The sequence below is a fragment of the Meles meles genome, chromosome 15 (assembly GCF_922984935.1).
Source record: "Meles meles chromosome 15, mMelMel3.1 paternal haplotype, whole genome shotgun sequence".
Classification (NCBI taxonomy): domain Eukaryota; kingdom Metazoa; phylum Chordata; class Mammalia; order Carnivora; family Mustelidae; genus Meles; species Meles meles.
This window is the reverse complement of record NC_060080.1, coordinates 39631620-39649240: the sequence shown is the minus strand read 5'-3', so window position 1 is coordinate 39649240 and position 17621 is coordinate 39631620. Positions and strand designations below refer to the sequence as shown.

The following is a 17621-nucleotide window of genomic DNA, read 5'->3' as shown; positions in this document are numbered from 1 at the left end:
CTTCCATTCCCCACCCCCCTTTATAATTATAATGCAAATTATAAATACAATTTAATTTTTCAGTTTATATTTAGATTTTAAAATTTACTTAGTGTTACATATTCAGAATATATATGTGAAAACTCAACACTGTTATCTATAATCCCTCTGACATTTTTTTGATTCTCAGTTTTCACACTTGTAAAATTGGGACTTTGCATTCTTCACTTAATTTTCATTTAATCTTGAGGATTAAATGTGATGCCATGTCAAGCTCTAGCCTTTAAGAGGTCCTCAATTGCTTCGTTCCATTCTTCTTTATTCAATCAAAAAACTTAAGGTCCAAAAGACACAACCATCTTTTATCTCCTTTGTCCTTCAAAGTCACCTCTTCATATTTCTTGCATCATTATGGCCTTCATCTAGTTTTTCAATTTCTCTAAGACTCAGAACATCTTCTCAACTTGCCTTTCCATTAAAAAAAAAAAATCCCATTCTGCATTGTACTGAACGTCCTCTTCTGCTCTAGATTCAAAGAACGTCATTTCCCAATGACTCCATGCCTTTCTTCATTTTTCCTTCAAAATGGCGGACTTTAGAGGTTCCACGAATAACACCACGTGCGCCTGCGCCTCCCGCGGCCATTTCGCCCAGCAGCCCAAACTCCAGCCTCTGCTTTGTGAAGCGCCTGCGCAAGAGCCTCCAGAGCCCAGTGGCTCCTCCCTCTAGCTGAGTACGCTTGAAACCGCACGTTCCCGTCCCTTCCCTCCCCCGCTGACTCTGCACGGCCCTCACCCCTTTCCTGTGAGATTCTTCCGCCAAGTGGAAAGCCCATTTTCCGTCGACAGCCTACGCAATTGAAGAGCAATCCAATAGGCACATACAATCCTGGGGCTCGTCACTCAGTCTTATCTTTGTACCCCTGCAATTTTTCTCTGGGCGATAAAGTTGATAAGCGATTTCGTGGGACTTTTTTGCATACCGTAGGCAACAAATGGAAAGAATGGCTGTGGCGGAGGGATCTCTCGCTTACGCTCTGTGTACTTTAACCTAATGGGGGTCGTCCGGGAGTCGGAAGGGGGAGGGGAGAGGGAGGAGGCAGCCAAGGAATTGTTTTTTTCTCTCGCCCCGCCTGCGCCAGGCCGGCCAATGGCGATAGGTTATTTACCCACGAGCCTCGCCCAGCTTCTTGGACTAGGCCAATGACGGGCGGAAGCGGCTCCGAGGGGGCGGACCTGAGAGGCTGTGCGTGTCTTGTGAGAGCTCTTGAACCAAGTCAGAGCTAGAGCTGGGCGGCTGGAAACGGCGGCCGCCGCCGGTGACTCAGGGAGGCAGGAGGCGGGGTAAGAGCGCCGCGGCCTCGCTGAGGGAAGAGGAGGAAGAAAGATGAAGGCGCCGAGCCCGCGGCCGTGTCGCCCCCGCTCCGTGGCGCAGGCTGGGGCGAGGGACGCCCGGGGGTCGGCCGCCGGGAAAGCGCTGTATCGGGGCGGGGCGGCGGGGCAAGTGCGGAACCTCGGGCTCACCCCTCCCTCGGGGCCGCCCGGGGCGGGGACGCGGCCGCCCCGGACGAGCTCTCGCTTCTGGCCTTTTCTTTCCCAGGGTGGGGGGCGAGCACTTTAGAATCCAGTTAAGCTGTGAAATAATTCTCCCCTCACTCCCTCTGCGTTCAGGTTTTAAGGTTTTGAAAAAGCGAAACTTGGGAGAACGGGGGTCACGCGGCGCTTGGGCCCGTGTTTGCGGTGGGGGAGGGATTCGGGGGGCGGGGGAGGGCGCCGGTGCAGAGATCGGGTGTTGGGTCCTCCCTCGCACCGACCGCCGTCGCGGCCGCCTGGGGTCTGGTGCTTCGAGCTGGGTTGGGACCCATCCCTCCGCCCCCGCTTCCCCCGCGTCCTCTCTTCCCGGCGCCCTCCCACCGACAGCCCCCGTTGCATTTTGTATTTGTATTTTTGCAGGGAGGAGCCCTTCCTGCAGGCGTGGAAACCATGGTGCTCACGCTCGGAGAAAGTTGGCCAGTATTGGTGGGGAAGCGATTCCTCAGTCTGTCCGCAGCCGACGGCAGCGACGGCAGCCACGACAGCTGGGACGTGGAGCGCGTCGCCGAGTGGCCCTGGCTTTCGGGGACCATTCGAGCCGTCTCCCACACCGACGTTACCAAGAAGGACCTGAAGGTAAAATCCGCCCGGGCTTCAGCTGTCGGACGTTTTGTAGTTACCTTGGTAACGAGACAGTCAGTGGGGGGCCTCCTCCCCTCTTCTGAAAAGGGCGACCAGAAAGTTGGCATCTGATCTGAAGGTGCAGAAAACTAGACCTTGGAAGTCTTTGAAACGGTTGTGTAGAACCGAGGTGTGTTTGTGTTTGGCCTACAGTTGCCTGTGTTTAATGACGGCCTTGGGGTTGCTCAGACACGCTTCGTTACTGTCCGCGCTGTGCCCTACGAGGACTGTATGATTATTTCTGCGAAGGAGGAGTATTGTTAATATTAGGTTGGTCAAGTAAATGATGTTAGGAATCATTAAGAATTGAGGGCTAGCGCTTCCAGGTGGTTTTTTTGTTTGCGCCTCTTAATTTCTTCACCCAACTTGTTAAACTTTCAGACTTGATAGAAATGAAGTGAGTGAAGAGGGAGGAGCTTAGTTCTCTTTGGCATATTAGGGTGGGTACTTTTCCGTATATGGTGGGTCAGGGTGGAAGTGGGTTCCTGGTCGCCTGTGATGAGCCTGTAGGTAGGTGTGGGCTTTGACCATATATGGAGGACAGGGGTGGGCCAACCCCTTATATGGTGTGTTAGAGGAATGGCTTTGAAATATTCCACCTTGGAGGGGGGAGGGAGAGAAACGGGAACAAGTATGGACAGTGATATTTAATCAGAATGACATTCAGAACCTTTTTCAGTTTGATCTTTTCAAAAAGAGATGAATTCTAATTGTACTTCTAGTAGAAGTATTGGTGGCAAAGGATTGTTTGGGAACAACCAGTAAGGGAGCTGTTCTACCAACAGAGACTCCTTTGTGCAAAAAATAGCTGGAGAAAGGTCCCTAACAAAGACTCCAAAGTGGTAATAACTTGAAGGAAGCTTGTTAGGAGAGATTTCCACCCTGGATAGTGGATATGTTTTGTCATCTTCACTGGATCGTTACTGCTTTTTCTTGAAAACAGTGTTCCAATTGGGGAACAAATTTTAGCACTGGCAGTTGCATACGTGTTGATTTCTGACACACTGTTCATTTAGACACTTTGAGGTGATAGTATATGCCCAAACTAGTTTAGTCTTCAAAGGGTTGTTGAAAAAGGATATCTGGTCATATGTTTTTAAAACTTCCAGTGTGCCTTGTCTTCCTGTTGAAAAGGAGGAGTGACTGTTGAGCACTTACACACATGCCAGGCATCCTGCTGAACACTTCATAGCCATGATCTTATCAGTCCTTATGCATCTCTTTGGGAGTAGGTCCTGACACTGCTGCATTTTACAGACAACTATTAGGATTGGGGGAGATTAAGTATTTTACCAAAGTCATATACCTAGAAATTGGCATGGCCCATGTTCTGAGAAGTTTTGATACTTGAGCCCACCATCTTTTCTTTTATGCTCCCTTTGCCACAAAAGGACTCCTGTCATACACTGTGAAGTTTGGTTTTTCTCCTCCTTTTTATTCCTCCCAGCAAACCAGGTTTTGCTGTTATATAAGGAAAGCGGTGTAGTAAAAAGATGGCCAACCTGTTTGTTTCAGGCTAATAATCTTTTTCCGTAAAGTGGGCTTTGTGTACCAGATATCAGTTGTAGTAGTTGTGGTTTATTTCACCTGCCAAGTAAAAGTTTCTCGTGTGTTTGTTTTTATCTGATTTGAATGGAAACAAGATTTAAGTCTTTAGTTCTTTGGCAGACGATGACAGAGTAGAGGTATTTTCTTCCCCAGCAGGACCTAATTATAGACCCGGTGGATTAGGAAGACAGTCCAGGAGGTCCTTTTGGGGTATTCCTTTTAATCTCCACTTTTTTGCCACCCCCAATCTTTGAGGTGGTGGTAGTATCTTCGTTTTTAGAATGAGAAGATAGGTTTTGGAAAGGAGTCTTGTCCAGATTTGTGTAATTAGCTACTCAGTGATGGAGGGAGGATTTGAATCCAGGTTTGACTGTATCTTCTCCTTTGCACTAAGGTGCCTCACCTGAAGATAAACAGGGATTTTCTTTTTCTTTTCTTTTCTTTTTTTTTACGATTTTTTTTATTTGACAGAGATCACAAGTAGGCAGAGAGGCAGGCAGAGAGAGGGGGGGAAGCAGGCTCCTGCTGAGCAGAGAGCCCAATGCGGGGCTTGATCCCAGGACCCTGAGATCAATGACCTGAGCCGAAGCCAGAGGCTAACCCACTGAGCCACCCTGGCGCCTCAAGGGATTTTCATTTGAAGAACAATTTTAACTATATTTTATTTTTGGCTTACTTGCAGACTTTGTAATTCAGTCTTCATGTAAGGTACAAATTACTTGATTTTTTTTTTTATCTAACCATGGCTTGTCATTATTTCCTTTTTTTTTTTTAAGATTTAATTTATTTGAGAGAGAGAGAGAGAGATTGAGAAAATGAGTGGGAGTAGGGGTTGAGGGAGAAGCAGACTCCCTGCAGGGCAGGAAGCCCAGTGCGGGACTGGAGCCGAATGCGGGACTCAATACCAGGACCCTTGGATCATGACTTGAGCCGAAGGCAGGCACTTAACTGACTGAGCCTCCCAGGTGACCTATCATTATGTTCCTTCATTGAGTACCAGATGGTTTAAATTTTAAGGGCATATTGTATTAGCAAAAACATAGAATTTTAAAAAACTGGAACCAAATTGTGCTTGGGCAAATGCAGGCGGGAGCTAGTAAGTAACAAAGACCATGCTTACAGTCGGGCTTAATGTATTAAGTTTTGGGGGGTGGAGTGGGACTGAGGTCTAAGACGAATATAAATGAATAAAATTCAAGTGTATGCAGCTGGTTTGGTATTAGAAGTACAAGTTTGTCTAGACTGATTTGCTGTTAGTTGAGGATGATGTTAATGAGGCCAAGGCTTGTTAACTTTGTTTCACCTCGAGAGAGACTTTATAACAAAGTCACTCACTCAGATACAATGTGTCTAGTTGTTGATTACAAAAAGACAGGATGAAGACATAATAATGATTAAATGCTATTATGTGGCACTTTATTTAATTCTCACAAATATTCTAGATGGTGAACCACATTTTTTAGTGTTAGAAATTGAGGCTTACGGGCACCTGGGTGGCTCAGTGGGTTAAGGCCTCTGCCTTCGGCTCGGGTCATGATCCCAGAGTCCTGGGATCAGCCCCGCATTGGGCTCTCTGCTCAGCAGGGAGCCTGCTTCTCCCTTTCTGTCTGCCTCTCTGCCTACTTGTGATCTCTGTCTCTCAAATAAATAAATAAAAATCTTAAAAAAAAAAAAAGAAATTGAGGCTTAAAGAAATTAAATAACTTGCCTAAGTTTGTCTCTAGATCTTAAACACTGGGCTTTAAAATTCAGTGAGATTAAAGCACTATGTTTTGTGGGCCTTTAAATCTTTAGCACTTAGAACACTACTTGGCATGTAGTATTTGCTGAAATATTTGAATGAATAAGTGGAAGAAATCACAATTATTCTACATTGAAAAGCAGTTTTAGAAATAATCTACTAATGGAGCAGTGGCATCCTCTTGCTCTAGAATAACAGCAAATCTTTATTAGTATGGTTATAAGAATGTCTTTTTAACTTACTTTTCTATTTGAGTGTGAGACAGGTGGCTTCATTCATTGTGCATGTTGGGAATGTCTTTCTTCCTCAACTTGTTACCTGAGTGTTTTCCAGTTTCCTTTCTTTGAATGTAACTTATACTTGAATCTTCTGCCGCTTCTTAGTTCTTAAGGATATCCCTAAGTAGCAGATAAGTAGTACTTGCCACCTCTTGTGTACTATTTCTTGCTGTTAAAATTCCCTTTGCAGTTGGGTGCCTTGACCAATGCCTAGACTTTTCAGCCTTAGATACAATTGGAATTCTGCTGCTAGTCAAACCATGTAAAATGAGAAATCCCTACCTGTGGAATAAAATCTGTTTACCCCTATAATTGAATGTGAGACTGTGGGATTTTAGGTGGTGGGAGGTTTTGAGATTAGCTTGATTAGATATATACTCATGTATTAAAAAGATTTTCTGTTGGGGAAAAATTAACTTGAAATAACTTGAAATACTCATCTGGTCCAGATATTTAATAGGCTAATAAGGTACACATTTATAAAATATCCTACTAAAAGAAGAGTAGGTTTGGAAATTGTAGGGAGCAAATCATAATTGGCCTCTTTTTGGCCTTTGGAATCAGACAGCATAAATAACATCTACTTTGTGTACCAAAGGACCATGAGGGGAATAACACAATTTAAATGAGAACTAGTTACATCAATAATCTTGCAGAAGCTTGGTCAGGTCACTTTAGTTCCTCTGCATTTGAATTTTTATTGGTGTCCTTTTGGGGCCGGGGCGCAGAGAGAGAGAGAGAGAGAATCACAAGCAGGCTCCATGCCTAATGCAGGAGCCCAGTGTGGTGCTCTGTCTCACAACCCAGAGATCGTGACCTGAGTCAAAAGCAAGCAAGAGTTAGATGCTTAACCCACTGAGCCACCGAGACATCTTTTTATAGAAATTTTTGCATAGGAGGCTTGGGGAGGGGGTCCCTTATATATACGCCTTAGGTTTCAAGGCACAAATGAGAGACATTTGTGGTTATGATAGGAAACTTTTGAAAGAATGAGGAGGGCTTACAACTTGTTGGTTTCATTATATTTTTTTAAAAAGTCACCTGTTCTCAAAGTAAAGTTAATGTGAGTATTTGACCAATGCAACCTAATACTCTGAAGTTATAAACTAAGTTATTTTTAAGGAGTTAAACTTGATTTTTGAATCGCTCAAAAATTGGGATATAAAGAAGGGGCCCTGTCTAAATTTTTGGTTTTGGGTTGATCATAAGCTTTCTAGATTAGTGATGTGATAAGAATTGTGATGTTGCTTAAGTTTTGGAAAGCTGCTAAAGATCTTAATTCTTTTTTTTTTTTAAGATTTTATTTATTTATTTGTCAGAGAGAGAAACCGAGAGCACACAAGCGGGCAGTGGCAGGCAGAGGTGGAGAGAGAAGCAGGCTCCCTGCTGAGCAAGGAGCCTGATGTGGGACTACATCCCAGGACCCTGGATCATGACCTGAGCCGAAGGCAGTGGCTTAACTGACTGACCCACCCAGGCGTCCCTAAAGATCTTAATTCATTCATTCATTCTTTCTTTCTGAATAGATCTTGGACAGTCATGTTCAGGATCTTCTTTCCCCCCATTCCTAACCGAACTGATACCCTGATAAGATTTGAATTACCATGAAAGTCTTAAAACTGCCTTATCTCCTTGCCAGATAATTTACTTACCTTGTCTTAAAATTTTACCAAACAATTCAGTGAGGGGTAGGTATTAATAATTTCATTTTGGAGCTAGCAAAACCAGTTTCAAGCTGCTTGGATTTAAGCAAGGTTTCTTAACCTGGCATGCAGACTAATTGGTTTTCTTTGTAATGCTATGTATATTTTTATGCAGGTAAAATCATTCTAAAAAAGCTACAGCATAGCTGGGATTCAAATCCAGATTTCACTGGTGCTGTAGGTTGTATATGCTCATTCCTATTACATCTCGTAGATGGGAAAACTCATCTAAATCTAGTGTGGGATTGAGGTTGATGTGATGTGGGGCAGAAGGACTATCCAGTTTAGGGGAGCTATCAAAGGACCTGTATTCTGTGGCTGGGGAGGCAGGAAGATGAGCAGTCTCCAACCAGTTCTGTGAAGGACCATTTGGTTGGGTATAGTGATGGATGGAATGCATAGAACCAAGGAGAGTGTAACAGGGCCTTGTCGCATAGTAAGTGCTCACCATCTGTATGGATTCTGGGATAACTGCAAGATTAAAAGCCTGCCATACCAAGAAGATACGCAACTTCTCTGGGGAAGTTGCCTGAAAGTTAGGGATGCAGATTTTACTGTTGGGGGAGAAGGGTAGGATGGGTTGTAAATTTTCACTGATTTTTAAAGATTGATATCATAAAGCCATAAAACTGGAAAAGGTTTGGGATTGAAACTAGTGGTATACCAGTTGGGAATGTCCTACCTGCTGAATGGTCGAGAGTAATAGAAAGTAAGAGGCCAGTTCAGAGAGTAATTTATTCATTTAACAAGTGTTTTGAGTACTGACTGGGGACTGGATATCAGTGAAGTACAATGGTAAGTAAAAACAGATTAGATTTTGGGACGCCTGGGTGGCTCAGTGGGTTAATAAAGCCTCCGTCTTCCGTTCAGGTCATGATCTCAGCGTCCTGGGATCGAGCCCCGCATCCGGGAGAGCCTGCTTCCTCCTCTCTCTCTGCCTGCCTCTCTGTCTACTTGCGATCTCTGTCTGTCAAATAAATAAATAAAATCTTAAAAAAAAAAAAAAACAGATTAGATTTTGACCTATTAGAATTTCTGTGAATCAGTTAGACACAAATAAATAATAAGTCAAAGTGTGGGTAAGTGCTAGGAAGGAAAAGTATAGGGATTTGAGTACAGTTAACCAGGGGAACTCTCTTGGGGGGTGGGGGAGTTTGCTCTTTGGTAAGGGAAGGCTTCTTTGAGGAAAGGATTTTTTTTTTTTTTTAAAGGAAAGGATTTTTTAAATTGAATTCTGACAGATGAATGGAAGTTAACAAACCTTTTTTTCAGTTAAAGGTTGGAAAGAGAGATGTGATTGTGAAATTATGAACAGGGTTGATGTGTTCATTAATTCTTTGAAGCAAAAACTGAGAGGCCTCTTTAGTAAGAAAAGGGATTTTAAGTCAAATAAAAATAGTGATTTTTACATAAAAAATTGAAGTGGTTTAACTCTAGGGTCAGTTTATCAGCTGTTTGTTTCTGTATTTAATTAGCAAAGTAGTCATTGACTCCAAACTCCAGTTTATTCAACTGAAAGAGATGTTGAGGATATGCTTTCTACTAGGCCTTGTGAAGCTAAGTCCTAAGCATACCAAAGGGATTCAGAACAAGTGGTGGATTATGCTGATGGAGGGGAGGGGTGTCATCTTAAGCTCCCAGTGTCATTTTAGAATTACAGTGACGCCCAATAAGTATTTTTTTTTAGGGTTTCAAATTTCTTTCTTTTGATTCTTGAAGCTCTGATGTCTGACATATGTAAAAACCTTCTACTTGGGGGTTCTTTGTTGTGTGGGGTTTCTAGAAGTTACTTTTGGGGCAAACCCTTGACTACTGCTTCCCAAAATTATTTGGGAGCCAAAGCTTGATGGTTTGATTAACCTGTTTGGTTGGTTTATTGTGGACGGTGAAGGGAAGTAAGAGTGGGAAAGAGCAACAGCACATTTGGATAAAGATTCAAGTAGAAAATCAGGGCATAATTTAGCTTTGGCATTTTTAGTGTTTATTTTCGTTAACTGAATCTGCTTTTTTTTTTTAAACTTCTGTTTAGGTGTGTGTGGAGTTTGATGGGGAATCTTGGAGGAAGAGAAGATGGATAGAAGTCTACAGCCTTCTAAGGAGAGCATTTTTAGTAGAGCATAACTTGGTTTTGGCTGAACGAAAGTCTCCTGAAATTTCCGAACGAGTTGTTCAGTGGCCTGCAATAGTGAGTACCTCTTGGGTTTATGGGAACAGGGTATTTAATGCATTATGAGTGAAGCAAGGAAGATGTATATGTAATGCCTATATTTGGCTTCTAGAGAATAATAGTACAGACATGTGACAACGTAGAGGAATCAGTCCTGCTAGGCACCGTGTTACTCTGGGCCCCTGACTTTCTCCTGCCTCATTTTCTTCACTTGAAAATTAGGGATGGAGGTAATGTGGGGGCTATCTAGGTCAGAGGTCAGCATATGTATATAGGCATACATATATATGTATGTTTGGTTTGACCTTCATAGAGTTTTAAGAAAATTTGAATTAGTTGTTTGCTTTTAAAATATGGAGAGTATACCTTAAAGTCTGGCTGTTGGCCTGGCTCTCTCAAGGGTTGCCAAGTCTCGGCCTCATGATCTCCATGGTTCTCTCTGACTCATAGTATTCTTTGGCTCTGAAGGTGCTGGCAGTCCATACATGATTATGCCATTTCCACATCGTAAATCTGGTGTAGTTAGATGATGAGAATGATCACAGTGTCTGGAGAGGACAATTCAGGTTTTGTGAGACACAAGTTTTAACTGTAGAAGGGCCAGGTTTAGACAGCTGGGAAGGTGGCTGAAAGGCTGACCAGGTTGTGAAGGGCCTAGCATGCTGTGCTAGCAAAGTAAAGATTTTGCCTGTGGGTAAGAAGAGCTGTCGGAGGTTTTTGAGTGGTATAGGGTTTTGGTTAAAGTTGTATTTTGCTCTTTGTATCCTCCCCACCGCCCCCAGCTATTAAGAATTTGCTAAAAACATGGCCCTATCGCCCCAGAAAAATGTATACACACAATTTTTCACATAAATTTTAGAGAAGTGCTTTATCTCTGAACCCAGACCTATATGTTAATGACTCCCAAATATGTGTCTGGTTTAAATGATTGATTTTGGATGAAAATTGTGCGATCTTGTTGTTGCATGAATCATTGTTATTGAGATACCAGCAGTAAATAAAAAACTTAATGGTTTGGTCTCTCTGCATGTGTGGAAAATTGCTAGTTCCCATTTTCAGAATTATGCTGATGGCAGTTGTGATGCCAGAATGTTTTGTTTTGTTCTAGGTGTATAAGTCTCTGTTGGACAAAGCTGGTTTGGGATCCATAACCTCTGTTCGCTTTCTGGGAGATCAACAAAGAGTATTTCTTTCTAAAGACCTTCTGAAGCCTATACAGGTAAAAGATAAAAATGATATTAATCTCTAAGGATAGAAATACAAATTTTTCAATGAGAACTAAAATACTGCTATTAATTGCTTTAATTCTAATAGATACCTAACAGAGAAAAGGACCCATCTCATCAGCAGTTAGTTGTTAGACATCATCCTTTAGTGTTAGCCATTGGGTTGGTGCTGTCTATTTGGGGTTGGAAGGACAGAGGTAGTACAGTTGATGGTTTGTGTTTATGTATGGAGACACCTAGATGATACCAAAATAATTTTAAAAAGATTGACTGTCATTAGTATATATACATGTACATATATCCATATCCACATATGGCCATTATTATGTATTCTATATGAGACTTTGCCTGCTTGCTGGAATATATTTATAACCCCCAAATCAGTACTTGGGCACTTTTCATGGTCATTCACAGACATTGGCAGAGTGGTGAAAAATTTGAGTTACCTGACAAGTGTTCCCAGATAAAGTCAGATAAGGTAACTCATTTTGCCTTCTTGTTTCCTCTCTCATACTGTAAACAGATGTGCTTTTTGAGTCTATTTAGTGCTGAATTTTTGTGCCCTTTTTTTTTTTTTTTAAATTGGTGGTTTCACTGTACCAAATGTAGTGCTGAAGTGCTGTCTAGTGTTCCTAAGTGCAAGAAGGCCATGATGTGTCTTAGGGAGGAAATACATATGTTAGATAGATTTCATTCAGCTGTGCGTTATAGTGCAGTTGGCTGTGATTTCCAGGTTAATAATGTACCAGTGTATGTTAATGTGTTTTCCACAGACATACACTTAAAACATGGTTGTAGATAGGTTGATTGATGAAACTTAACCAAGAGGCTCAAAGGAACCTAACCCTCTCTTTCCACTAGAAGCAGTGGTTCACTATTCATTAAGTCAGTGTTTGTGGTGACTTAGTGAAATGTAACTATCATGAGTAATGAGAATTGAGAGCACATACATGTTCTTTCCACTTAGTTTGGAAAACTTCCATCCTTTTCTTTGTAACATTTAGGATCTTGAGTCTTGCTAATATAAGTGATTACTTTCTTTACGAAAATGTTGGGAAAGAGGCAGGAACACAGATTATCTCTAGATTACTCCTTGGGAATAATGTTGGTCATATAGTAATATTCATCTTTTAGATGTCATTTTTGAAACTTAATCCTCTTTACCCACTTGCGTTTGGTGATCTGACATGTTTCTGTGGACTGTACAAAAATTAAAGTCACTTACTTGTTAAAAGGCAGTTTTAACAAGTCATGCCATATTTAACAAGCCATCGGGCCTGTGGTCATTGCCATTGATGTGTCTGTATTCAAAACCCAAAGTACCGGCTTTCCCTCTTAAGTCTCCTTTTCATATTGTGAAAATAAGTGAAAACAAAGTCCACGTTCTGAACCTTACTTTGTTTAAGTAAATAGAACAGGGAAGGTGCTATTGCTTAAGTTAATTTCCGATGCAAGTTACTTTGGTCATGTCAAGTCAGTGTTTTGATAGTTTTCCTGCCTTGAAAGGAAGAACGACCTGCTCTTAAGGACCAAGGAACATACAGGAGGGGCTTTGGATGCCTTGTTTTACTTAGTGATAGAGTAGTTCTTTCTTCTCAGCATTGTGTTCTGGACAGTTCTGTTTTACATCTTTTATGTGTCCAAGCCTTTCAGTCAAAGTGGAACTTGTAGAAACAAAGTAGAAACTTGTTTCTTGACATTGGAAAAGCAAAAGCTAGATCAGTTGGTTTTTATTTGTTCTCAGGGTGATGCACTGTGGTTGTCAGTGTGAATACTATTATTAATATTAATTGAGGGAGATTATGATGTGTGATCTTGACTTTTTCTGATAATAGGGGCCAAAGTTCAGTGCTCTGGGGCATTCTCTTGTAGATGTGGATGATTATACTAGGCTTCTGTAGAAACTATGTTGGGGGATGTGACTACTGCAGTATAGAATGCTTGTCCTAAATAATGCACAGAGAACCTGAAAATCATTTGGCATATGTAGAAGTTGGATTTGAAGCTTAAGGTCTGTTTTTTGGATTGAATTTGACTTATCTATCTGTGGGTAAGAAAAAAGACAAAATACTCAGGTCAACTGTTTGTCATTTAAACTCTCCTAGACAGAGTAAAATCATTTTACCTTGTTTAAGAGCCATTTGTGGCTCTTCCCATTAATGTGCTATTTATCGTTTAGTAGGAATTGGAGCACACATTTACATTTTTTGAAATTGCAGCATGAGGGGAAAAAAAAACCAACACATGGCCCATTCTGGTAATTAACGTTGAGCGCTTCTGAAGACCCTGCGTTAAGTCTAATGTAATTTGGCTTAAGAACTGCATTTTTCCAGCATGGCCTCTCTGAAAGACTAGTTAGTCTTCCTAGTGGGAGAAATGGATGAACTTTTTTTGGCCACTATGCATCCATTTCAGTGTCAAGAAAGCGTGCAGGCCTGATATTAGAAGGGCTTCTGTGCTTTGTAGTTTGTGTTTGGCAGGTTATTCCTATTGACAGTTTCTGTATACATTTATCGTAACTTAGTGTGCACACAAAGCCAAAAGACTATGGAATAGTGCCCAAAATGGAGCTGCTGCCAAGAACTGAGTGTTTCAAAACTGACTTGATGAAAACTTAGGCTGTTCTTTCAGATTTTGTCCCTCCCCCTTTCCCCCCCCTTAACCATTTGTAAACAAAAGTGCATTTGGAATTCTAGTTAGGTTAAATCAATCTGTTTGAAGTGATTTGTTAAAAACAGTTTCAGTGAATTGATGTTACATATCTATGTGGTTCTGTGTTTGTGTGTTTTGCCCCTGGGAATTCCTATGGGTTGATCAATTTGTTTCCTTATTGTATTTCCCATAGTCAAAGTTGTGTCGTATTTAAAATTATGCTTGGAGCCACTCATAGTATTTGTCATGCTCTTAGCCTGGGGTGACTTCACTTTAGTCTCCCTTGTACCTGTGGTTTCTAATGTGTTCCTACTGTTTGACCTGTTACGTTCATTGGAGTTGGAGTGGTTTGGTGCCATCAAATGGCTAATGACAGTACTTTGACATTAGGTTGATTGAGATGTCCACTGGAATTTAAACAGCTCTTCTTATTTGTTACCTTAAAATGTAATGCTCTTCTTTTCTTCAGGATGTAAACAATCTTCGACTTTCCCTTATGGATAATCAGAATGTCAGTAAAGAATTTCAAGCTTTGATTGTGAAACATTTGGATGAAAGCCATCTTTTACAAGGTATATAGCTTAACTGTTGGTGACAGTTTATAAGTTGACCAGTGATTAGCTTGTAAGAAGGTATGTTTTAGTCCTCATCTTTCTTTCATTGAGATTTCTAATTTTTTAGAGATTGCTTTTGGTTTCCTTATGCAAATAGATGATTGAAGGACTTTCTATATTCTAAAGCGCCTGAAATTTGGAAAGCTCAGGGCTTATGTGAAAACTAGTAAGGTAAATATTAAAAAAGCTCAGGTGTATTTTGACAAAGAATTTGGTATGTTTGAAATTTCAGTGTTAAAAAATCAGTGAAACATGAATATAGTAATCCTGATCCTCCCATATATTAGTGAGTTTCCTGGTCAATTTCACAGTTGTAAGTATTTTGTAAGACTTGCCAGTTCTTTTGGGGTTCCTGAATTTGGATCCGCTAAAACTCTGCACAGGACAGTGAATTAGGGCTCAGTGAGTTGTCTGGTACTACTTGGTCTTATATAAATGTTGGCATGTATTGTTACTTTTTATTCCATTTTCCTATTAATTTACCTAAAAGTTTAAATTTTCTACCAGCTTTGCTGAAATGCTGTCTTCTTGTGTTTATAGTAGTATCTTTCAATGTTTATTTTTATCTACTGCTTTTTTTAAAGACTTGAGAAGTTACTATTCTGGATGATGGTATGTTGGGAAATAATGCAAATTGCTCTAAGGATTTTTCCCCCCCCTCAGGTGACAAAAACTTAGTTGGTTCAGAAGTAAAAATTTATAGCTTGGACCCATCTACTCAGTGGTTTTCTGCAACCATTGTAAATGGAAACCCAGCATCAAAAACTCTTCAAGTCAACTGTGAGGAGGTAAAAGATGATGCTAATTGCATGTAACATAACTTGACAGAGGAATATAATTCTAAAAAGGAATTATAATATCTTACAGGAGCTAGACAGCTTATTATCTTTATATTAAAATATTAGAGTAGAAAAAGAGAATTGTTTTTTTTAAAGAAATTATTTGTAAGAAGTTTCTTTTGCTTGTTAACAGCTAATTTATGTGTCTGAGCATTTTTAAGTTTTTTAGTATCTTTGTTTTATTTTTAAGTTTATTTTTTATTTTTAAGTTTTTTAGTATCTTTGTTTTATTTTTAAGATTCCAGCACTGAAAATTGTCGATCCGTCACTGATTCATGTTGAAGTTGTACATGATAACTTTGTGACATGTGGTAAGATACATTACTTGATTAAACCCTTAGTTCTCCTTCCTGTCTTTCTTCTTTCTCCTTTCCATGTTAAGAGAAATAGGGGAGTGAACTTACCTATTTTTAAATATTTTAGGTAATTCTACAAGAATTGGCGCTGTAAAACGCAAGTCTTCTGAGAATAATGGAAGCCTAGTTTCCAAACAAGCAAAATCTTGCTCTGAGGTAACCTGACTTAAGTTTGTCACTTATGTAAAGGTTTCCTTAACTCTTACCATGCGTGGCCAGCTTGTTAGTGTTTATAAAGCTCTCTTCTGTGTTATTCTGTGCTGTGTTGTCTGTTCTTCTTTGCTGGTTCCAGATCTTGGCCATAATTTCTGCACTCAAGCAGATGGAGATAATATAAGTTTCTGGTTAACTTTTTTGTGTGTGTAAAACACTTTTTTTTTTTTTAAATATTTGGTGAAAAATTTCAATAGATTTGACAGTTTCACCCATAAGGAGTGTTTTTGAGGGTAAACTGAGTTGTGTGTATCAAACTGAAAGAAAGTGTGGCATGAGAGGAGGGAAAGAACCTTAGAAATTGCGTACCTATTGAAATGGGACTCTTTCCTTCCCCCAGTAATAGGTTTTGGTTGATAGTTAAGATTGGTTAAACAGACATTAGTTTCTTAAAGGAAGTGGTTATTAGCTGTTACTAATTTCTTCCCAGAACAGTATATGTTGGTATGAATGCCACTGTATGTTCAAGTAGTGGATTTAATTCTGTTCTCAATTGGTCAGGATTTAGATCAGGAAACTTAGGGCTGTTCTCTTTTTAGGTGAGTTGAATCCTTAGAACCTGTTACAATATAAGTAACTTTTTACAGCTTAGGTACCCAGATGCATTTGTGTTATGTGGAGTTGAGAATTTTAAAATTGACCAGGCTGGTGTTCACACTGTTAGCAGCACCTGAGAGGGAACTCCGGGGTTTATGGGAGGAAGGCAGGGAGAAGTGATAGGGAGTGGGCCAGAGTTAAGGCACCTAGGGCTCTGGGTCAGGATAGACTAGACTATAACATCAACTAGAACCAACATAAGCACTGTGCTACACAAATGTATCAGAATCTGACTGGCTAAGATGATTGGCTTTCCTTAGTCTTAAGCCTCTGGGCAGCAGGAACTTCGACACTTAACCAACTTTGTAAACCAAGATACCTAATATCTCTCTCTTCCTTCCTGAGGTCTCACCTCAGGTTGTTCAGGCAAGAATGAAGAGGTTATTATTGGGAATTAATATTACTGCTTTCATTTTTATCTTAAAGTTTACAAGAGAGAAGTAATGTGATAGGGACTGTGAAGTGAGGAGGTCAAGCAAGTGATTCTTGTGTTGGAGTTAAGCTCACAGAGGATATTTTCAAGTAATCCACAGTTTCAGAAGCTGAGGGAGAAACAGAGTACAGTAATAACTTGTTAGGTTTCAACATTGGATAAATTGTTAGCAGTAGCCTGTCATGGAGAATGCATCAGTGTAAATAGTTGGTGAGATAAAAAGGAGAACCACATGCTGTGTTTAGGAAGGGGCTAGAGAATAGGAAGTGGCATCCTGATGGATCTTTGAAGAATCATCCTGGGGTACAGGCAGGACTGGGGTCAGGGAAGCTCCAATGGAAGAGGTGCCAGATCTTCACAGTGACGGGTTTATCAGTGATGGAACAGATAATTGAATTGCAAGTAAATGTATAGCCTTCAAGGAGGCATGTGTAAAATGTGGTGATATATACATACATAAGTGATCCTCTCTGCCTGACTCCTACTCTTCAAGGGCAGGGAGCATGTCTTTCTGAACTCTGTCAGCATTTTGTCCAGCTCAGTAGCTTTGTGTGCTGCTGAACTGATTGTTGAGTACAGTACATGCTATTTTGAAAAAAGCTAAACTTTGGCTAGAAGATAAGTCCTATGACCTGTTTGAGCTTAATTTCTGCACCTAAAACGAGAAACCAAATTTGATGTTTTAAAAATGCCTGTTTGAGCTCTTAAACTCTGTACTAAGATTCTCATTCTAAAGGAAACTGGGATGATAGATTTGGCGTATTTGGAGATACATATTGGCATTTTAGAAATTGTTTTATTATTGTTACTATAAAGGTATTCTCCTTTATATTGCACTTATTTGTCAAATAAAGATTCTCACATTAAAAAAAAAGTTACTCTTTAAAATTTTTAGATAATCCAGAAAAACAGGAAAGAAATGTCACTTACTTTTTTCAACTCTCACTATTCACATTTTGGAATACCTGTCCTCCTCCTGTCTTTTTTTAAAATTGTTTTCTCCTGTGTAATCATGAAGGCCTTTAAAGAAACAAACTAAAAAACAAACTTTTATAGCCTCTT

At 40.4% G+C, this 17621-nt stretch overlaps 1 protein-coding gene across 4 annotated transcripts in view; it reads left to right on the top strand.

The window, feature by feature from the left end:
* The first annotated feature begins 1254 nt into the window (after nt 1-1254).
* Nucleotides 1255-17621, top strand: part of KDM3A (lysine demethylase 3A) — a 56077-nt gene continuing 39710 nt past the window's right edge. For 2 of the 4 annotated variants that reach the window (XM_045979332.1, XM_045979329.1), the window contains exons 1-8: nt 1495-1657; nt 1932-2147; nt 9492-9647; nt 10738-10848; nt 13977-14079; nt 14785-14909; nt 15199-15271; nt 15384-15472. In XM_045979332.1, coding sequence (XP_045835288.1) covers nt 1962-2147; nt 9492-9647; nt 10738-10848; nt 13977-14079; nt 14785-14909; nt 15199-15271; nt 15384-15472 — 843 coding nt within the window. In that variant the 5' untranslated portion in view covers nt 1495-1657; nt 1932-1961. Of the gene's footprint in view, nt 1323-1493; nt 1658-1931; nt 2148-9491; nt 9648-10737; nt 10849-13976; nt 14080-14784; nt 14910-15198; nt 15272-15383; nt 15473-17621 lie in introns of those variants that run through there. The other 2 variants (XM_045979330.1, XM_045979331.1) reach the window with 2 other exon arrangements.